This window comes from Ictalurus furcatus, chromosome 25 (genome assembly GCF_023375685.1).
Source record: "Ictalurus furcatus strain D&B chromosome 25, Billie_1.0, whole genome shotgun sequence".
In the NCBI taxonomy this organism is placed as follows: Eukaryota; Metazoa; Chordata; class Actinopteri; order Siluriformes; family Ictaluridae; genus Ictalurus; species Ictalurus furcatus.
This window is the reverse complement of record NC_071279.1, coordinates 16,409,365-16,431,555: the sequence shown is the minus strand read 5'-3', so window position 1 is coordinate 16,431,555 and position 22,191 is coordinate 16,409,365. Positions and strand designations below refer to the sequence as shown.

The 22,191-nt window shown below is 44.7% G+C and overlaps 2 protein-coding genes across 5 annotated transcripts in view; both read right to left on the bottom strand.

Moving 5' to 3' along the window:
• Positions 1-22,191, bottom strand: part of cep85l (centrosomal protein 85, like) — a 68,144-nt gene that overhangs the window by 33,630 nt on the left and 12,323 nt on the right. Inside the window, exons 1-4 of one of the 4 annotated variants that reach the window (XM_053613861.1) lie at positions 19,115-20,175; positions 18,939-19,030; positions 16,390-16,545; positions 15-559 (exon numbers count right to left, since the gene is read on the bottom strand). In XM_053613861.1, the coding sequence (XP_053469836.1) occupies positions 15-485 (471 nt within the window). In that variant the 5' untranslated portion in view covers positions 486-559; positions 16,390-16,545; positions 18,939-19,030; positions 19,115-20,175. Of the gene's footprint in view, positions 1-14; positions 560-16,389; positions 16,546-18,938; positions 19,031-19,114; positions 20,177-22,191 lie in introns of those variants that run through there. The other 3 variants (XM_053613862.1, XM_053613859.1, XM_053613860.1) reach the window with 3 other exon arrangements.
• On the bottom strand, positions 1,134-11,208 carry LOC128601012 (uncharacterized). Its single transcript, XM_053613863.1, has 2 exons — positions 8,014-11,208; positions 1,134-7,621 (listed from the first exon to the last, which is right to left on the bottom strand). Exon 2 carries the CDS (start codon positions 4,750-4,752, stop codon positions 3,772-3,774), a length of 981 nt encoding a protein of 326 aa, XP_053469838.1. The 5' UTR covers positions 4,753-7,621; positions 8,014-11,208; the 3' UTR covers positions 1,134-3,771.

The following is a 22,191-nucleotide window of genomic DNA, read 5'->3' as shown; positions in this document are numbered from 1 at the left end:
AACGTTACTCTTACCTGCGAGAGCTCGGCCTCCTGCCTCATCCTGTCTCGCTGCTGCTGCTCGCTCAGCCACGTGCTCACGCCCTCGGGTCTGAACTCCATCTGCTCGCTCAGCCACATCTGAGTCCTCACGCTGGGCTGGATGGGCGACCCACCGACGGCCTGGTGCCCCCTGGGCATCACGAGGGAGGCTCTGCTCTCAGGTAAGGCACTGTAGCTCAGGTCCAGCGTGCTCGGCTTGAGCGGAGACGAGTCGGCCCGGGCGTGGAGCAGGCTACGGTCCAGTGATCCGTGGGCGTCCGGGTGACACGACGTCCTGCCGCTTTTCTCCTGGCCGCCCAGGCGGGTGAGGGAGGACCAGCGGCGCACGGGTCGAGGGTCCTTCATGTCCAGCGGGCTGGAGACAGGGGAGGAGAGCTGGCGGCTGTTCCACGGGCTGCTGGGAACCGACTGGGCGCTGAGCTTGGAGCTGGATGGAGATGGCATGACATGCGCGGTGGGGATGGAGCCCTGCGAGCGGAGGGGCTGGAAACACAGCGTGCCGCTCGAGCTGGAGTGGTCTGGGGGGGGGCGAAGAGATATACACAGATGTTAACAGCAACTCAGGCCAAGAGAGTTCAAATCTGGTCTTAGCTATTTACACCAGTTTTATTATCATGAGTGATATTACATCACCCCTGACATTATTTACGATGGAGTGACGCCGCTCCACGGGGGGGGAGAGAGAGAGTGCGCACGCATGTGCGTGTGTGTGTGCGCACTGTACTTGGCCCAATACCAGGTTCAAGGGCATTACACTGAGAGCTGAGGACACAACGATGTACCACGCAACTCAAACTATAAGCATCACACACACACACTTATCCCACTGATCGATTCTAATTAAGCCAAAGTAACTGTAAAAGTAATTAACGTTCAAACGTTTAAATAAGCAGAATTATTGGCACCCTTCGTATATTTGGGCTTGAAAAAGTTGCGGACAAAAAAAATATCCCGTTTATTACCCAGACAGGAAATACTTTTACTTGAGTCAATTTATTCTTAAAAATAAATAAAAAGACATAAAATAACAAACTTGAACCCCTGTAAGCTGGTAGCTCACTAACACTCGCCAAGACCCTTGTGTGCGTCATTTTCTACTCGGAAAAACACCTGGATATTAAGAAATGCTCACGTTCTTCTACACAGATGACCCGAGTCGATGACGTGTGAAGTCGTGCGTTCGGGAAAACGTGCGTCGTTCTTTGTCGTTTTGTTCTCAGGACATGTTTTTATTATAAATACTGAGATGGGGGATGACGAGGTGAACGAGCCTCTGAGCAGCCACGTGAGCAGTCAGTGTGCAGGGGTCGTGCTGTGACTGTGTGAACACACAGCTGGCAGGATTTATCAGTGTACGAGGGCCAGAGGAAACACCGCTGTCTATAGTACGCGGTTACTATAGAAACGTTAGCGTACTACGAGGAGGGCTGTTCCGTACCGTATCGTCCGTGATATACCGGTACGATTCCTCCCCGTGATGAGAAATTTGTGGTAAACACATCGATTACTATTTTCATATCGACATTGAATGAACACCGTTAAATACAGTGATGTAGTTTTAAGTCCTGCGTTAATACAAAGCTGTGATTTGACTTCAAACCTTCTGCTGTTATGATAAACTGGGATCTTGTGTGGGATCTTTGGATTTCTCGCTCGTTCTTCGGGAAGTCACTTTGGCACTTCAGAGATCCGCCTACTGTGTACTTTCACCTCCAAATGAAATGAAATGAAAGTGCGCCTGAACAACGTTGCCATTCATGACTCACAGAGCAGCTGTGGAGCAGCTGGGGAACCGAGAGCGATAGAACCCATGCACACACACACAAAAGCGAAATGACGTGTCATGGAGCTGTATTTATACATACGCTCTTCATGCCTGAGCCTGACCTCACGCAAATTTCGTCATCAGTACTGTACGCACGCCGCCCGAGTTTTCTAACTGCAGGTCGCAAATGTGCGTTTAAATCTTTTACTTCTTCCACAAGGTGGCAGCAGTGACGCAGGGCCGTTGATTCTCAAGGGAGTCGAAGAAAAAAAATGGAATAAGCGGAAACGAGTGCAGGTTACAGAGTACCCGCGTTTGTATAATTCTAGCCTTAAAGAGTATACGGATTCGTATATGGGTGCTAAACGTGGCGAGAGATCGCCCGAGCATTGCTCTTCGTGTTGTTGTGACACTAAAAGACCTGCTTTACTGCTCTGTACTGACTCTCGTAGGCCAGGAGGGGTAGTGCAAGTTGTCGTAATGCGCCTGCGTCCGCGTGCACGTCGAATGGAGTATACTCTGAAAGACTATGTGGCTATATGACATAGCGTACGTAAAATAAAAAAAAAAAACAAAACGAAGTATACAAGAGGCTTTGATTTATTATTTCTACAGTGACAGCAGAAAGCAGTCTAATAAATATAAAGCGCTGAATAATAAAGGTAAACACGTACAGGCGAGATTTCCCGCGTGTGGATCGTTCGGTCTTTCAGGAGCTTATATTTCAAGATGTTTCACTTCCTTTGTTGCTACATTTACAGCAAGTGCTAGAGGAATTCATACATGCTGCGTCTTGTGCTTCGATTTCGGGAAGTGTTATCCACATGTACTTACACAGAACCAACCCCCCCACCACTTCAAGGTATTTGCGTTACCTCTACGTCATGAGCCGCATCGCACCATCCTGGTGTTGATTATATATAACCGTTATGACTCTTAACTTGTTCTTATTATTTTACACGCCATACAGCCTGATGTCCAAGTGTTTAGAGGTTTTATCTGTACTCCATCAGTGCAGTGTGTGAAATACCACACACAAACACACGCACGCCGAGGTCCGGTCCAGCAACGTCGACACGACGAGGCTCTAAATGAACTTCCGTGGCTCAGAGTCGACTCTCCTTTCCCTCACCTCACGGCCGATGGCATCCCCAGACGTTTATTTTAGTGTCCAGACACGCGAGCTCGGTTTCGTAACGAGAGAACGGGCGTCCGAGAGATACAGAAGAACGGAGCGGCGCTGTTTCCCCCAGCGGAACCTGGGCCGGTTACACCGACGTGAATAGAAACGGCATAACTACTCTATTAAAGGGTGGGGTGATGTAACAAATATATCATATCGTGATTTTTATTCTTCGATATAAAACGTCCAGAAACTGATTGATGATTTAGGTTTGGATCGGATCCGGGATGTGGCGTGTATCGGGTCACGTCGCAGCAGAATAACAAAACTCTGGATGGGTTGATGAGGTTGTGTGCGATTTCACACACGCCATCAGGAAACATAATCTTGTGCCTCGTGAGCAATCGAGAGTGTGTGTGTGTGTGTGTGTGTGTGTGTGTGTGTGTGTGTGTGGAGGTGATCACACAGCACACAACCAGCACCCCGCTGCTCTTTCCACGTGTTAAAATCGGCTCTCGAATGTCACGGTGTCCGTTTCCGTGTGGCGCCGAAGAGACCGGCGGAGACGCTTCTGTTCTCGTAAGGGGTCCAAGCACCGCAGGAGGGGTATGTTTCCTGTTCATTTAAATTAGTCAGGGTACACAAGGAGTCTAACCCCACAGAGGGCCAGACACGGTAAACAACCTCATCAAGTGTCACTCGTACACGACAAACCACAGGCCACGAGTGTGTGAGGTGAACATCACACACGTGGCAAGACAGTGGTGAAGATCAGATTTAACACACGTGTGAAGATCAGTGAACAGCCAGCAGACTGAACTGGACGATGTAACCGAGTCGAGCTAGCAAAAGAGTGAAAGAGAGGAAGAAAGTGACGGCAAAAGAGTGAAAGAGAGGAAGAAAGTGACGGCAAAATAGTGAAAGAGAAGGGGAAAAAACGAGGCAGCAAAATAGTGAAAGAGAGGGAAAAAAATGAGGCAGCAAAATAGTGAGGGGGGGAAAAGAGGCAGCAAAATAGTGAAAGAGCAAAAGAGGGGGAAAAGAGGCAGCAAAATAGTGAAAGAGGGGAAAAAACGAGGCAGCAAAATAGTGAAAGAGCGAAAGAGGGGAAAAAAGAGGCAGCAAAATAGTGAAAGAGAGGGAAAAAACGAGGCAGCAAAATAGTGAGGGGGAAAAGAGGCAGCAAAATACTGAAAGAGCAAAAGAGAGGGGAAAAAGAGGCAGCAAAATAGTGAAAGAGGGGAAAAAAGAGGCAGCAAAACAGTGAAAGAGGGGAAAAAGAGGAAGCAAAATAGTGAAAGAGCAAAAGAGGGGGAAAAGAGACAGCAAAATAGTGAAAGAGGGGAAAAAAGAGGCAGCAAAATAGTGAAAGAAAGGGGAAAAAGAGGCAGCAAAATAGTGAGGGGAAAAAAGAGGCAGCAAAATAGTGAAAGGCGGGAAAAAAGAGGCAGCAAAATAGTGAAAGGCGGGGGAAAAGAGGCAGCAAAATAGTGAAAGGGGGGGGGAAGGAGGCAGCAAAATAGTGAAAGAGAGGGGAAAAAAGAGGCAGCAAAATAGTGAAAGAGGGGGGGGAAAAGAGGCAGCAAAATAGTGAAAGAGGGGGGGAAAGAGTCAGCAAAATAGTGAAAGAGGGGGGGAAAAGAGGCAGCAAAAGAGCGAAAGAGAGTCGGAATAGAGACAGCAAAAAAGTGAAAGAAAGCGCAAAAGAACGCACGGATGAATGAATATGTTTTTAGCGCAAGAAAGAAAAATGAAGCGTGAAAAAAAGAAAGGAAGAGGCGGTGAAAAAAGTGAAAGAAGGATGAATGAACGAACATGTGCATGAATTATCTTCGGCACAGGGTTAGTGTAATCATAGCCCCGCCCCCACGCAGTCACATGGCCCACTGCAGCTCTACATCACACAATTAAACTAATGGTCTTACAGCTACACTGCACTTCCACATCGAGGCTTTACCAACACAGTTAATACACACTGACAGAACCAGCACTGGTCCTAAACACACACACACACACACACACACACACACACACACGCAAGCTCATGTAACCGCTCCGAGTGTGTGAGCGTGGTGAAAGCGGAGCAGTGTGTGTGACCGTGGTGAAACTGGAGCAGAGAGGACGCTGGACTGCGGTGAAGATGACCTCCGCAGTATCAAACCGTTACTGTCTACACACGTGAAATCACACTCAGGAGCATCGACACGTCTTTTACATGTTTATATAACAATCTGTGAACACAGGAGCGCTGAACACACACCTGAACACACAGCTGGGAAAGCCGACAAGATCTCTGTTCTCCTGACAGAGCGGGAGGTGCTGAACTCCAGCACGCCGATGGTGACGCCTCCACCACCTACAAGTCCAGTCCTTCTTCTTACTAACTTGTACGGCAGAAACACCCTTAAAGTACACCTCAGACAGAGAGCGAGCTTTTAAAGAAAAACCTGCTAAACATTCCCCCGCTTGCTCTGGAGACGTCGCGCTAACAACGCTGGACAGACAACATAAAGAAAACGTGATGCCGTCAACACCTACAGGCCGAGACACAGAAATCTATCAGTTTAGAGGACACATCAACGACTCCTCGTGTACGAGCAAAAAAAATAAAGACGCAGACAAAGAGAGCGGAAGAAATTACTAAAGAAAAAAGCGAAACAGAATTAGAAAGAAAAAGGAAAGGAAAAGAGGAAGAAAGAAAGAAAGAAGGTAAAAATGAGCCAAAGAGAGTGAAAGAAAAAAAACGATAGAATAAAAGAGTGTGAAAGAATCTAAGAGGAAAGAAAGAAAGAAAGAAAGAAAGAAGGTAAAAATGAGCCAAAGAGAGAGTGAAAGAATGAAAAATAGAATGAGTGTGAAAGAAATTATGAGTGAAAAAAAGAAAGAAAGAAAAAAAAATGAGCCAAAGAGAGAGTGAAAGAAAGAAAGAATCAAAGAAAGAAAGAAAGAAAGAAAGAAAGAAGGCAAGAATGAGCTAAAGATAAAGTGCAAGAAAGATACAATGAAAGAGTGTCAAAGAAATTTGGAGTGGAAAGAGAAAGAAAGAAAGAGCTAAAGAGAGTGAAAGAAAGAAAAAAAAAAGAAAGAAAGAAGGTAAAAATAAGCCAAAGAGTGAAAGAAAGAACGATAGAATAAAACAGTGTGAAAGAAATTCGGACTGAAAGAAGAAAGAAAGAAAGAGCGAGCCAAAGAGAGAGTGAAAGAAAGAAAGAAAGAAAGATACAATGAAAGAGTGTGAAAGAAATTAAGAGTGAAAGAAAGAACTGCTAGTATGATCGTAAGACTTGTCCTCTTCCTGTCCCTGTCTCACCTCCTGTCCTCTTTCTCTCCGTCTCTCCCGAGAGACCCCTCTCCTGTGCAGCGGTAGCGTGTTCACTATTTAACCCTCAGTATCTTTCCCTCAGTCACACAGCCGTACGAAGCGTTCGGACCGAAGTGAACTTTACGCTCATGAATGAAACGCTGAGTGGCGGTAAGAAGACGGCGGATGAATCAGGAGACATCAGGAGACATGAGGAGACGGAGACGGCCCTCCTTCCTGAGTATAAATGGGGAACTGGGCTGTATGAGTGCATCTCGGAGCCCCGTCCCAGCGGAAAGGAGCGGGACGATTAAAAGGATGTAATCGGAGACGAATGGAGGATGTTCAGTCAGCGCTCCGTTCCAGCGGAATATGGATATGGATCGATACAGAGACGGAATACTGGTGTTGCTTTAAAAAGCCGGTGATGGGAGGATGAGAAGAGGGCGGAAGTGCGGTTTGAGCGGATGAGATCAACCGTCTCGGTAGTGGAACAGTGTGCGTGTGTGTGCTGAATGGCCACGCTACCGGTCGATTCAAATCATAGGAAAATAATCAATAACCGGGTGGTGTGATGAGGCGGAGTCACTGTTACCACCTCGACGTTGATTATTTTCCTAGAACGGCATGTCCCCAAGTGATTTATTCCTCTTACACCACAGCAATTCACCAACGCTGACCACTTAAAACTGATTCTGTTTTCAACCTGTTTGATCTCATGATGTTTTCAGGAAGCCACGATAATCCACATCCTCCATCCTTAGACGTTCCTACGTCGGAAAGCTTTACCTCTGACACTGGAGACTCCTTCCACAAAAGTTCAACTGACATCTCTTAACGCAAAAGCTGCACGCTACCGACACGGGACTTTAACGTTTGTATGTGGAGCGTCCCTGTGATTTGTGCTTGAGCTTCGTAGCTCGTTAGAGACGTGCCCGCACGCTGCCTGGTGAAAGTGGGAGGCTGGCTACATGTGGGGTTACAGCAAGTGTAATTAACAGACATCACAGAAGAGGAAATGAGTGTGTGTGTGTGTGTGTGTGTGTGTGGTAAAGAAAGAGCCAAGAGACATCTTAACACCCAGTCCTTCCTTCACAGCACTCACGCTCACACACACACACACACAGCGGTAAACCAGCCGGAAAGGCAGGACCATCATTCCAAGCAAGACCTCCATTAAAAACTCCAGACTGAAGTTGAGCACCAGCCTATTTGCCCCATGGGGTGGGGGTGGGCGTTACGATAACCTAATATACACCTTGTGACTAATGTCTGGCTTCGCAAAGCTAATATCCGGAGCCGTAACAGCTTTCGGTCGATTCCTGAACAGACGCAAGGCTCCGAACATGAAGGGGAGTCTAGTACGTGGCCTCTTTGGGGCTGAGCTGATCCTGAAGAACATATGGAACAGATGAGTTTAAAGTGCTTCAACAAGCATGAACAGGCTGAAAGTAAATTAGCGCTGAAGGTTACACACAAAGAAAGAGGATTAGCTGGTGAAGTCATTCTCCTAATGCACCTCGTGTATTTAGGCTCTTACTAAGCTTGTTTTTGTTTTGCTTGTTGAAGAGTTAAAAATTTCAATGGTTTTTTAAAAAAATATATTAATCTGTGACCTTAGGATCTGTGGTTTGTGTTTTTTTTTTTTTTCTTTCTTTCTCTAATCTACAAGGAATTCAGACACTTTTTAGAAGCCAAATATTTTTTATCTGAAGTTGAATAAGTTGATTTCTGCTTTAGGAACAAAGTCTAAAGAGGTACAATATGCAAAAGAGCTTCTAACCTAAACCTAAACTTAGTTTTGAGTCTGGATGAACACACGTCGTCTCAGGTTTCTCTCAAAACAACAACATCTTGCACGGATTTGATCTCTCGACCGATCACGAATTAAAACGTAATCGATGAGAACTGGAAAATAATCAACGAGAACGGGAAAATAATCAAAGAGAAGTGGACAATAATCAATGAGAAGTGGACAATAATCAATAAAAATGGGAAAATAGTCAATGAGAGTTGGAAATTAATTGAGAAGAATTGGAAATAATCAACGAGAACTGGAAAATAGTCAATGAGAAGTGGACAATAGTTCATGAGAACTGGAAAATAAATGAGAATTGGAAAATAATCAATAAGAACTGGAAATTAATCGATGAGAACTGGACAATAATTAACGAGAAATGGAAAATAATCAACTTCGGGATGGAACCCTGATCTCTGCTTCAAGTCTTTGATCATTTTCCTATACCAGCATGCCAATAACAAGTGTTGTACTCCTTACCTGATCATCATCATCATCATCAGGTCTCAGTACTCCTACAACTCTATTTTTACCCACGGTATAAAGTAAGCCTGGATAATCCCACTGTTTGTAAATGCTAGGCAAAAGTTTCTAAACCTATAATAGCCTTTGTTGGTGATCAAATTTATATACCGTGATAAATATTGAGTATCATTCAGATATTGTGTATAACAGAAGTGTTTTTGCCAAATCGTCAGCTCTTACACACAGAGGCAGAAGGCAAGCGCTGACCCAATATTTATCGAACACCAAATCACCCAGCGGATCAGAACAAAGTCAGGGTCATCTCCACCAGCGCAACGCCACACTCTCTACAGACTGACCCAACTCTCTCAGAATGACCCGATCTCGCAACTCGATGAACTGCGATACACGAACACGCCTGATTTCAACACTGACCTGTCACAGAGAGAGAAAAATGAATGTCTCAATACTTTACCCCATGCACACGGACGTCGTTTATATCCGAGCCCGTGTTGTCAAAGGTTTAGAATTAACACCTCGTTAAAAAGACGGGTCTGGATAGACAGAGTGTGAATGTTTCTCTGCTCCAAGTGTAATCAGCAAGATACACATTTCGCCGTGTTGTACCTTTCAGCAAGGAGCTAATCTCCAGCTCTTTAGGAGCTTTGAGGGGTTTTATAATAATGTGCTTCATTTTGGGGTTTGACTAAAATCAATGTAATGAATAGCTGTAAAAATGACGTCAGTGCTATTCTACATTTCTACCATTCTACAGAAAGTCCACCAAGCAGGAAAGACTACAAGTAGAGAGACTGGTCCAGTGCTTCCAGTCCTACAGGACTATCAGGTTCTTTCTGTATAGAACTCTCCAAAAAATCTCCAAAACGGACTTCAGATCCACACTAGACTCCTTCAGATGCTGTGTTTTCGCCACACAGTGCAGTACGGAACAGGAATCTAGAGCTATACGTACTTGTAGGAATATGGCGACAGAAAAAGATCAATTTTAACAACCAGGTGTGTCGAGACGGTCGCGTGCATTTCACTGCACGTCGTACTCTGTGTTGTTGTTTATGACCAATGACATTTGATTTGATTCGAATTTCAACCTGAGCATAGAGAACAAAGTCAGTGCTAAACAAAGTGCTAGGTAATTACATAAAAGTCTATTTTAACACATTTTGTTGATCGCACCCACCATTTATCTTTTCTTTTTGGTCGTAGGTCAAAATCTCACAAAAACAGAAGGGCTCTGACCTTTGGCTCAGTTTAACAGCTCCCATCTACAGAAAAAAAAAAAAATCACCCACAATCCAAAATCTAAGACGTGTTTGGTTCACTGTCCGCAGCTGGACTGATTCAAATCGCTGTCTCACCGCGATCAAACCTCAGCAGAGTTCTAGTTGAACCGGACCGAGACCTCGTCGCCCAGACGCTCTCGGTTGATCTGGTCCACTGAAGAACCACACCACGGCCCTCTTTACACTAGTGCGTTTTCATTAATACGCATAACTGTTGTTACGCCTGTCGTCTACACTACTCCGGCGTTTTTGACCCTTGAAAACGGAGACTTTTGGAAACGCCAAAGACCCCGGGCCTGCGTTTCAGTGTAAACGGACCAAAACGCAGACTTTTCAAAACGAAGGCGTGGCTCCGCCCACATTCGCTCCCTGATTGGGTCTTCTGGATCATCGCGTATCCTTCCCCGATTCGTCAAGCCCCTACCCCATGACCGTTATGCTACCTTGTCGACCGCATAAACAATAACATGCAGACTGAACCGCGAGCATGTCGCCCAGAGTTCGATTTAAAACGGACTAAACTCTGCGTATGTGAACGCACACTTAAGGTCTGATTGAACCTTTTTAGTCGACATTTGATTTGTAGTGAACAAACAAACGAGACACACCAAATTTTGCGTCAATGGAAATAACAACAAAAAAAAAAGTGGTGCCATGGATTTGTTAGAGTACTATTTCATACCACATTGTCAGCGTACTCTCTAGCCCCGCTAGAGTGGCCTGAAAGCACCATATCTGTCTCGCATCTAATGAGAATACCGACAGCTTCAAGGACGCTCTTCACTCAACGGCTGCAGATGCACAGAACGTCAGTGTGAGTAATATACATCAGCCAAAACCTGTCCTTAGACACGCTGGCAGAGTGGAACAGGACAGAAAGCAGCTGTAGTAAACATTGCAGAAGCAGCATTATCATTGTGGATAACTGCGACTACATGGCTGTGGGGTAGCTGGCTCATCAAGGTGTCACAGGACTTGGGGAGGAGGGATCTGTCGAGAAAACATTCATTTAACATTTTTTGGGAACTTAAGTTAACTACTACATTTCTGTACGCTATCGCCACCCTGAGAGACTGGAAACACCGTCTAGCTGCTAAGCCATTCCTAATTCCTAATTAAAACCCCACCATTACAAGGGTGTAGAGCAGCTGGTGTGTCAATTTGTTCCATGATGGGGGTTATGAGGGAGAGGGCACAGGAGGACTAACCCAAATTACACCTCCATCACTCATGGCTTAACTACATTACCGCCACATCTCCTGCCTGATTCTAACAAGTGACGCCCAACCGGCTAATCAGACCATGTAATGTCTAATGGAACCCAAATCTTACTCAGGGGGGGAAGGATTCTTGCAGATGCTCCTCTTGGGAAGGGCCCATTAGCTAATGGTCTGGGATTTGGGAGTCATGATTCTGATCCATCCCAAATTAGGCTAAGCTAACTCTTCACAAAAGTGCTAGGACTTACAGGGGGTGATGACCAAATTTTTTTTGAAACCGAGGTGGGGTCTTGGCAAATTTTTAGTTATTATCTGTCAACCAGGACACTGCGCTTCATATCCATGTTTACTGATACTTAGAACCAGATGTACTGAGTGGTTTTGTGTTGCCAGGGAACACTAGTACAAAGGAGAAGAAATGTACATAAGTTTTGGCTCTCTTCCAAGAAGCAGTATTTATAGGGTGCTTTAGAAGCCTTTTTGGCATGCTTTCTCGTGTGTTGTTGGTCACCTCTTGGCTAATAAGTCATGTGGCTTGGGGTGCCTTTCAACACCGGTGATCCTCACAGTGCAAGCTGATACTCTGACCATGCCCTAGACTCGACCTCCATTGCGTCAGTGCTTGGTTGAAACAAGAGTCTCAGTCAACCAGCATGAAGGCCAGCGTGAACCTCTCTAAGCACGCCAATACAGAGGATGAAGACGACAAGATTTTTGATGGATTCTTTTGAACTGTGATTTCCTAATACAGGCTCAAGCATCTTAGAATAAATGTTCAGTAGTAAAGCGGGGGGATGGTGGGGGGTAGAGTTTGCCTGTTAGCACAGCGGGGGCTCCATGAGAGTGAACACACCAATTTACTCCCTTACCCACCCATCAGACTCTCCCCCAGCTCATGAGGTTGAAACAAGAACAAAACAATGTTCTGGTCTGTGTTATTCAGGAAGGCCCGAATAGCGCCGTAGACACCCAGGGGTAATTATGAGGAAGGCACTCGTGCCACCTTGATATAAATGGTATAATTAGTGAGTTAGGTCAGCGGGTGGCCTGGTTCAAAACTAGAGGAATTTCCTGCATCTTGTTCTAGGTCACCTAGACAGCTAATCTGGACGATGGAGATTCTAAGTGACATCCTGACAAGACCAAACACGCGTTAAAGTTGCACGCTCTTGTGTTCTGAGGGAACTCTTCTATTACAATGGAAATGCAACTGCTTTAAAGGTTGCCGTGACATAACTCGACTCTTGCAAAAGGAACTCGTGTGTCAGTCTTCGCGTCAGCCTCGCTTTCAAACCGAGTGATCTCAAAATATCCTGCATCTGACGAGCTAGGCCCCTGAGCTTTCTCACACACTGTCGGAATATAATGCTAGCTAGGCCGACCTATATTTTAGGAAATGTTTTGTTTTGTCTGGAGTACACTAGCACTTTTACCCAATTGTTTTGGGACTTAGGGATCCTCTATGCATCTTGGGTCATTGAGATTTGACAGGAACACTTGATAAATTGGAGTGACATCAATGCGGGACACGTCCCCAGGCTTCTCGTGAACTGGAATGAGGCCGCTGTCTCATTATGCAACTCATTTAAGGAGAAAAATCACCTTCAGCATAAGCTGAACAAAAAAAAAGACGTTATATAAGTGGATGCATGCATACATTCTCAAAGGCTCCTGACTCCAGACTATGCAAGAGTTTGATAGGGACCAATCCACTAGTAAACCCGAAGGTAGTGATTATGTGGCAGATCCCAAAATATCATCCTTTTCGTGTGGATTACAGCCACTGCGTGCGGAATTCCTTCTGAAGACAAGATTTTGGATGAAAGAGCCTCAGAAATACCATTCTTTAAGAGCAGAGCAGGCTGAGAATTACAGAAAGAGGCTTCTTATTAAAGAACACGTGTAACACCAGACACACAGCCTCTGAGGCATTTTAAAGAAAGTATGCTTTGTGAGGAACCGCTGCCTCAACATTGGTTTAAAACCGGAAGCTTCTTTCTTTCCAAACTTGTGTTTCATTCGATTTAAGTAGCTTTGCACGAGTCGTAAAAAGAACAACAAAAAAGCTCATATTTGCGAGGCAATCCGTCATTTCAGCTGAGATCAAATGGGAAAACTGACGACACGGATCTTCATCAGAAAGACAATCGCTCTGGCGGTGATTATGATTACGATCAGAAGGCGAAAACAGTCCTGATGTATATCTTTAGCTGTTACGAACCTGTTATCGGCCCTCATTTGCCAAGAAACATGTGGGCGAGGAAGACGAGCCAGCAGTGATATATCCTCATCCACAGTAAAGTCTTTAATTCATTTTAATATACGTATGGCCGCAATTCCTAATGGTCACATGTATAGGTGGCTTAAATCTTATTAAAAACAAAACGAGTAGATTTTTATAATGTGAACCCAGCCTTTGGGAAAATAACCTGACCTACTTCAGTCCTCCTTCCTAAATCTCCTCAGCCTCAGAGATGACTAATGACAATCCCCGTTTCTTCGCTCGTGGAGGTTTTCCGCTTCATCCGGTGCGATCAGGACTCGGCTTCCTACGCAGCATTTACGGACATTTTCAGGGCAGAGCTGCTATACTTCTGGAGCCATCGGTCTGTTTTAAAGCTTGATCAGAGATCATGCAGGGCTGAAACACTCGCTTACAGGATACGAGCGATTCTGGATCTTCTGTGGTCACAAGATTTAGCAAAAGCACAACCACTGAAATCTAGGCCACAGCCCAAGGTGCTGCACGTGACTTTATTCCTGGCTCTTTGCAGGTTCAGTGACTGATTCAACGATTTCTGGTGGTAAAGCCCATGTGCCAAGATCAATGTGAATGTGCTGCTGGCTCTCTGCATATATTAGCAGTCGAGGGAGTGAGCCGGGTGAGGACAAGATGAGATCCAGGCCAGGATAAAAGCTCATACTGGTGGGGACACAATGTTTCATGGGATGCACGGTTCAAATCCCTCATCGCATCCAGCACTAATTAAAACCTGACAACTGCTTCTGTTGTGATGAACTCAGGAAAGTTCCTATAGTAACCTGCCCTCTCTTGGGTAAACAGTGAGTACGGCTGAGGTCGAGACCCCACCCTGATGCTCACTTGTCAAATGGCAAACAAGAACAATCAGCAGTCTGGGCTGTTTAATTACGGCAACACACTTTCAAAAGTGGTCAGATTTAACTAGGTAGGACTGGACTAATTATTCATTCAATTATTTTTCTGCTGGGGCTCACGGTAGCAACAGACTAAGAAGGTTGGTCTAAACTTCTCCAACCCTGAGCCACAGATTCCAGCTCAGGGGGATTGTCCCTGGACATTCCCAAGCCAACCGAGAGATACAGTCTCTCCAACAAGTCCTGGGTCTCCAGCCAGTCAGACATGCCTGGTATAGCTCCAGCTGAGCAGAGAGCATCCTTGTAAGAAGCCCAATCATCTCACATGGCGCCTCTCGATTCAGAGGAGCTCCGTATGAAAACTGAGCTCCTGCTTCACCACCCCAGACCGGTACTGGGACTGTAACACCGTTACCGCTGACCCGATCTGCTTGTCAATCTCACACACTGACATTTCCGATGACTCTTTTTCCCCCATGCACGAGGTGTACCTCGTCCATATCTTTAAACCCATTACCTGCCATGCCTGTCAGTCAGACCCAATCATTCGGACTGAGAGACGCAAGGAAAGGACATCTGCTTTGTTGTTGGTCTACGAGCAGCTGCAGACGTGCTAAAAGAGACCGTAACAAGCCTCCGACGTCTCCGGACTTCAAAGTGGACACAAAAGTCAACTGTACACGAAGACCACACCTCAGTGCTACTCTCTAAAGTCTCCGTCTACCACAAATGTCACAGAATAACCCAAAAATATTCAATTATTGCTGCGGTGGGTTGAAAACTGGAAGCGACTGGAAGTAAATGTTATGAGTAATATTTGTGCAATGCGTTGAGATCACGCTATGCTTTCAGGCCATGATTTCATATAGATATGAATCAGGATTTGGCCTATTTAAAGCAATTCCTTCCAGCGAGCCAACACATACTTGGCAAGACTGCCTCGCACCATGACTTTCCTTTGTGAATGATGTTGTTCTAAAGGAAAACCAGCTTCGAATAAACACACACCGTATATAAGCACTGGTTTCTGGCTGAACAATTAATCATACCTTCATCATTATAGTGAAAACTTCCAGTTCTGTGCTATGGGTCGGAGGGGCAAAAAAAACACCTAAGTATGAAAGACATGTCTCTATGTCAGTTTCCGTCTAAACCCAGGTTTAGTGCAAAACATGTCGAGCAACAGTGACTTTTTAAATGGTACTTTTAAGGCAACACTTAAGGCTCTGTTGTTCTGTAGGATGAACACGGCAGGATGCGGCCACAAATTTAAAAATGTAACGATGATGAACTGTTTACATTATTGGCAGTAAAACACATTTATATTTATATATATTTATCTATTTAAAATGTTTGGTTTTTTTCTTACTCAATCCAGTCTGCAGTGTGTGAGATGGGTGAGAGGGGTGTGTGTGTGTGTGTGTGTATAGACAGAAGCACTGTTCTTACTAACAGGATTAGAGGGCTCAGTGGTGCTGTACTGGAAACATAAATATAAATAAATATAAGCCTACTAACCTGTCCCGAAAATACAGACTGGCCTACATAGCTGTAGCGATCATAAAGGATATTTGGGACGGTCTTTATGTTTAGATTCTTCTATTCACACAGCTCTGATCAAACTGATAGCAAAGATGACAGCAGCAACACACACCGAGCTGCTCTCGTCACCGGTGCTGATCCTCACGGATGCCGTCTACCAACCATCCCATAGTCCAGCTGATTTAGAGTTCACGACGTTGTCTTATGATCGCGGCGAATGAGCGTCACCTGGAATAATCCCAGGACCGGTCTCAGATTGCGGTGCTTTCACATTTGGTGCAGACACGCGTTTGTTCCGTTTGAATTGAACCCTGGTGTGTGTTTGTCTTCCTTCGTTTACGCAGGTGAGAACACATTTCACACTCGGGTGTGGACTAAAATAACTAGAGGAAAAAAAAAAAACCCCTACAGTGCGGATCACCCGCGGTTCTCTAAATTGACAGACACGGTGTGTGACATTTTTCTTCAGCGCAAGCTGCTAAACTGGCAAGGTGGGGTTTTCTTGGGGGGAAGGATGCTGGATGTGTTACGCTAAATATTTAAACGAGCTTGCTATAATATTATCTAATATTTGATTTTATATTTATAATCTAGCGTAAACCTGCCAATGGTTTCTTGATGTTTTTGCATCACTGTGTCTCTGACCAATGAGAAATCGATAGTGCTGAATGAAGCGCGTCGGCAGGCGACGACATGACCTTTAAGGTGTCCCTTACCTTCCACGCTGTCCGAGCAGGACGTTCCTATGCCTGTGTCGGCGCTGTCGGAGGCGGCGCTGTGGCGCCTGGCGCGGTTACTGCTGCTGACGGAAGACGAGCCGTGCCATGCTGACTCACAGCCTGGCACCCACCCAGGAGAGGACGCACTGGAACCTAGACAGCAAAACCAGAGGACACGGTCACCACAGAAACAGTGCTCATGGGTAGGTGGGTGGGTGGGGTGGAGGAGTGGGGGTGGGTAAGAGATGAGGAAGCAGAGGAAAAGCTAAACGTATTCAAAACACCCAGTGTTCAGTGTACAGCTCTCTCGCTCTCTCTTTGGCCAAGTGTACGTGAGTGACACCAAGTCGAAAGCCCGGTTTTAACTCTTCATCAGCTAACCTGAGCTTCATCAGGGTTTAATGCGGTTCCACACGGAGGGAACACGGCCACTGTTACATCTACAGCTAATGTTAATACTTACACATAGCAGTATACCCAGTCAATTCAACTTTAGAAAGTGATAGTGGGCACGAAAACACTGGAATGTACTACGTATAATATCCATATCAAAATATAACAGCAGGTATTTTACCTCATACACTAAATCACAGAGTTTTGCACCCAGTTTATTAGGTATACGTAGTGTCAGTGTTGTTCTAAGGATAAAGCGCAGCTCGACTTAACTCGCAGACTTCAAGGGCTACTGTGTTTCCTGTGAGCAGCCATTTTGATTTGACGTCACTTGCTGAACTCGCGGTTCAGGAGACCGTCCTGATATTTCCACGTAGAAATTTCTTTCCGATCCAGTCGAACGTGGCATAAATCTACCGCTTACTGTTTGTCCTAAAGCGAACTCTTTCCACCGGTAGAGGGGGGGCCAATACATGTGCGGCGCAACAGATGGGCTACACTCAGTAAGTGCATACCTACCTATGCAGCAGGTAGACCTAATAAACTGGCAAGACAACCTCCTGACACACACAAAGAGATCTCTATAACTCGGTGGGAAAACGGAATTTTCCAGAAACGTGTCTCCAACGTGGACGAACTTAACGGTTTGTTAAAGGAAATTTCCACCGCGACTGTTAGAGAAACCGGCCGATTCGGTACCCGGCCGTCGTCATGGAGTTCTGTGAAACAAAGGATAGCGAGTTAAATACTAACGCCAAGTGTGTAAGTGCAATCTTTAATAAAGTCACTACTGAGTGTGTTTTGTGTCTAATTATGAATTAATAATTAATAATCGTTCGAGATTCCGAGCCGATACTAAATGTGAGGCACGCACTGAGGGAATGAATGTGCGTCATTTCATACATGCTTTGCGTACGGTAATACCCTATTAATTGAAAATTATGGATCGTTTCTCTCATTACAGATAAAATAACAGTAAAAAGTCTTCCGTCTTAGATTTTTACATCTCGCTCGTTACCGATTTCCAATCAGGCGTTTATCGAAGACGCTCCCGTCGCGGCTGAATCTAACTTACTCGTATCGAGCGCTGCGTAGACTCTTATTTTACATCCTTGACAGGGTCCGTGTTCAGCGAACAGGAGAGACGTTTGAAATACGGCCTGAGCGTGTATTTGATACTACGTTATTCCTGCATGTCGTACCGTGGAAAAAGTGGCTTTAGTGAAAACCAGCTGTTTTATATTATTGGCATTAATTAAGGAATACTAAAAATAAATAAATAAATAAATAAATAAAGTAAACCAGCACAAACCCATTGAATTGAACTAAATTAAAATAAATAAAACGTTCCAGTTATGACTAAAGAAAAGATGTATTATTAAATCTTTTTACTGGCATAGAAGCGAGTCAAAATAACCTCCACTTCTGTCTTTACCCTGAGTGTTCATTTCGTGCTCCCAGCTCCGTACACACGACCTTTTATTGAGTTTTGTGGGCGTCACCACGTGCAAATGAGCTCTGTCCGGCTGTCTCGGAGCGAGCTTTAAGCAGTAAGGATAATTTTCGTGTTCATCACCACGTTTCACCTTCGCCGTCTTTCTAGCGCCTTGAGTTTGACACCGAGGCTTTCCGATACCCAGATTTTAAATCCGAAAAATCTCTCGTCAGTCGCGGTGTGAAGCGTCAACGGAACCAGGGAACCGTTATGAACCGTAATGTCCGATTCTTGTCTCCGAGTTTAAAAATCATAAGGCGTGAAGCCGTCTTTAGAGAAGTCCAGGTTTAGAGAAGTCCGGCTTTAGAGAAACGACAGACCGAGCAACGTATATATTTAGAATCTATAACTAGTATAGAAAAGACACAGACAGGAGTGAACCCAAACCTTAATTTATAACTCAAGAGCAAGTTAACGTCGATGTTATATATTCTGTTAGTGGAAAACTTACAGTTATAAAAGCTGTATATCTAGAATAAATAACCATCATAAATCCTACAGTACTAGGTTCATATCAAATTGATATGTTTGTGAAATTTAAAGGGTTTCTGGATGTATAAAAAGGAAAAAAGGATTAAGAAGGCATAATCAAACCATATTTGTAGGAACCCCCCCCCCCCCAACATTTTTCTGTAGTTTTATATTAGATGGTAATTACAGTGTAGTAACTCAGCAGAGGACGTGAGGAAGTGCTGCCAGATTTATGCACCATTAACCGTAGATATTACCCAATATTCAGCTGGTTTGATCCTGAAAAGACACAAAATAGATAAATACAATAATAAACACTATATATGATGTTTAAAATGAACCCCGGTGAGCTATAACACGTACCTGAAGGCACACTGGAGATAAACTAGCACGCTAATTATTTATCCTTACTAACTACTAGTCTATATGTCGAGTGTGGTAGGAATTTGTTCTCTCAGGTTTAGGGTTAAGTTATTAAAGAGTGTAAACTACCATTAAAACGGTTTCCAAGGTTACATTTAAACAAATAAATCGAATTGAACGCCTTGCTAACTCAGCTAGCTAACAATAAGATGCCGTTAGTGGCAGATTCCGCAGGGTAACGGTGAAGGCATGAGCCAGATACAAATCCCAATAATTTACCCGGTTTTAATCCTCAAACACCACCTGTCCCGGGATTTACCTGCTTTATAGATATCCAGGCCATCCTCGAAATCGTTTCTGCTCCACATCTCGGTGGATTTCATGCGCGGTTTAAACCGTGATGTCGAAGGAGTTTCCAGAATGAACCGATTCCCAAAGAAGAAAAAAAAAAAAATCACTCGCGCACGAAGAAGTAACCCAGTATTAGGGACTGGGAAGAAATGATTACGATTATTTTCTACCTGTAATCCATGTTTACGACAATAATTGAGCATATATTGTTTTTAAAAAATCCCTATTCCGATAGCTATTCCACAATAATCCTGAATAATCGGAGAACATTCATCTCAAACAAGAAGCAGAGCTAATCGAGAGCACGGCCACCTCGCTGTGCCAACTGCATCCCAAGACTGTGAGCTCAAACCGAGGCCGAGTCCCAAACGCCACCACACAGCACACAAAGTGCACTCGTGTGACGAGGTGAACGCATTATGTCGCGCCCTACGTAGTGCGCATGTGTGGAAAGCGTTCAGGGTGTTTGGAATGCAGCCTCGCGCTTCTGCGTGTCCTGGCTTGTGAGTGGAGAATGAAAGCAGCAATCAGAGCTGTAAAACTCCGCCCACTTAACCGACATATACATAGCACAGCGAGTAAAACTCCGCCCACTCAACCGACACATACAGCGCGAAAACAGCTCGGATTACAGTGTTTCAACTCCTCATCCTTCCTTCTGACACGAGACTGATTTCCATCGGGGAGATTTTAATCCGCGTTGAACGTACACACACACACACACACACACACACACACACACACACACACACGACTGATTCGAGTCGATTCCGTTTGGGCGTGAATCGAATCACTTCAATTGACTCGAATCTTTTGAGATTAACCGAATAGCTTCAATTGACTCAAATCCCTTGACATTAACCAAATCACTTGAATCGAATTGAATCTCCTGAGATGAACTGAATCGTTTCAAGTGACTCAAATCTCAAGATTAACCAAATCACTTCAATTGACTTGAACCGAATCGAATCTCTTAAAATCACAGATTTCAATCTCTAGTCCTGGAAAACCCCCTAAACATTTTAGAGTTTTCCCTTCTTCCATCAAACCCGATTCAACTACAAGCCCTTCCTGAATTGAAGTGGGTGTGTTAAAGCAGGGGAAACACTAAAATGTGAAGGAACAGCGACAGGGTTGGGAAACTGTTGTAGTTCAAACGATGGCTTGTACGACAGTTGGATCTCTTGTCAGGTTAACGGACTGCCTGGACAATTTTTAGTCCCTCGTATGTCTTCCTCCCCTCCCATTTTACATTTTATCCAGAGCAATTTACAACTGAGCAATTGAGGGTTAAGCGCCTTGCCCAAGGGCCCAACAGTGGTAGCTTGTCAGTGCTGGGCTTGAACTTCTGACTTTCTGATCAGTAATCCAGAGCCTTTAACCACCGAGCCACCACTGCCACTCCCCTTACACGACACCAGGTTTAGTGCTTCCTGGAATAGGTGAGAATTTACAACCGTTCATGGAGATCCAGGTTCCTTCATTTTAATCCTGAGCTTGGCTTATTGTCTGTGTGGTTTCCTTCCAAATCCCAAAACATGATGCTAGGCCCCAAGGTGTGACAGTGTGTGTGAATGTGTGCACATCCCATTTAGGGTGTACACCTGCCTCACACCCAGTGTTCTTAGGATAGGCTCGGGATCCACCCCCACCCTGACCAGGTGAGTCAGGATGAATAAATGAAGAAGGGGCCACCACATGCTGATGGCTGACAATTAGAGAAACAAGTACGTATTTCTTCCAAAGTTTAATGGAACACTTTTTTTTTGTGGTAATTTATTGAGAGAGGCTCAGAGATTCAAAATGGGCGTCCGGTTTGAAATAAGTTTACCCTTAATTCATTGTTTTGTGGCAAATCACGTATACCATTTGGCCACCTGACTATTCACGGATAATCCGAAATCATCTTTGGACTGCTCTAATCGATTAGACTCAGGAATGCTGGTGTTAACAAACAAACATTTGCATTCCCCTGTTCAAACCAGGGCAACAAAACACACAAGAGGTCTCCTCAGCCCTCGTTTTGCACGCGCATTCTTTTTAAAGGAATTTCAGCCGAACTATTTAAGGGGGCTGGAATCCATTTGGCACCTGTCCAGTGACAGACCGAATGTCTCATCACGTGAGCATGGGAAGTTTTCCAAATGGCATCCTCAACAATTCAAGCCGAGTACAATACCAAGCAAAGGAAACATCAGAATCTAACGTAATAGTCTAATAACTAATAAAAGTGTTGGACCTGGTATAAAACTACAATTTAACACTATAAGCCAGGTTTTCAGGTTTGGGGGTAACTGAAGTGGAAATGATGTTTGTTGGAGTCCTTTTAGCTGTACTCATGCTCGACGCACGTGAATCAAAGACGGCTTTGGCTGAACGCGCGTCGTGATGACGTCACATGACACGTCTCGGCCCGAATCTGCGCTAATTTAGATAAACTGCATGCAAGCTCCTCTCCTCCGAATATAGCTTGATTAAGTTTGCGTGATTTTGCGTTAACCTCCACGATCGCTAAATCCTGGAGGGACTGACTATACTAAACTGAAAGGGCAAAGCGGACATGTGAAACAGAGGTGTGTTCTAACAAGTAACATTGATTTGACTGGCACAAGGTCGCGGACACGACATTACTGAGAGACTCTTGCTTTTCTGCAATATCAATATGGATAATATCCATTCAGACACCACAGTACGTTCAGTTTAGCCTTCATACGTACAGGATATCT

What these genes read in the sequence shown, in the direction of transcription:
- LOC128601012 (XM_053613863.1), bottom strand. Translation starts at nt 4,752, where the DNA reads ATGCACATGTTCGTTCATTCATCCTTCTTTCACTTTTTTCACCGCCTC.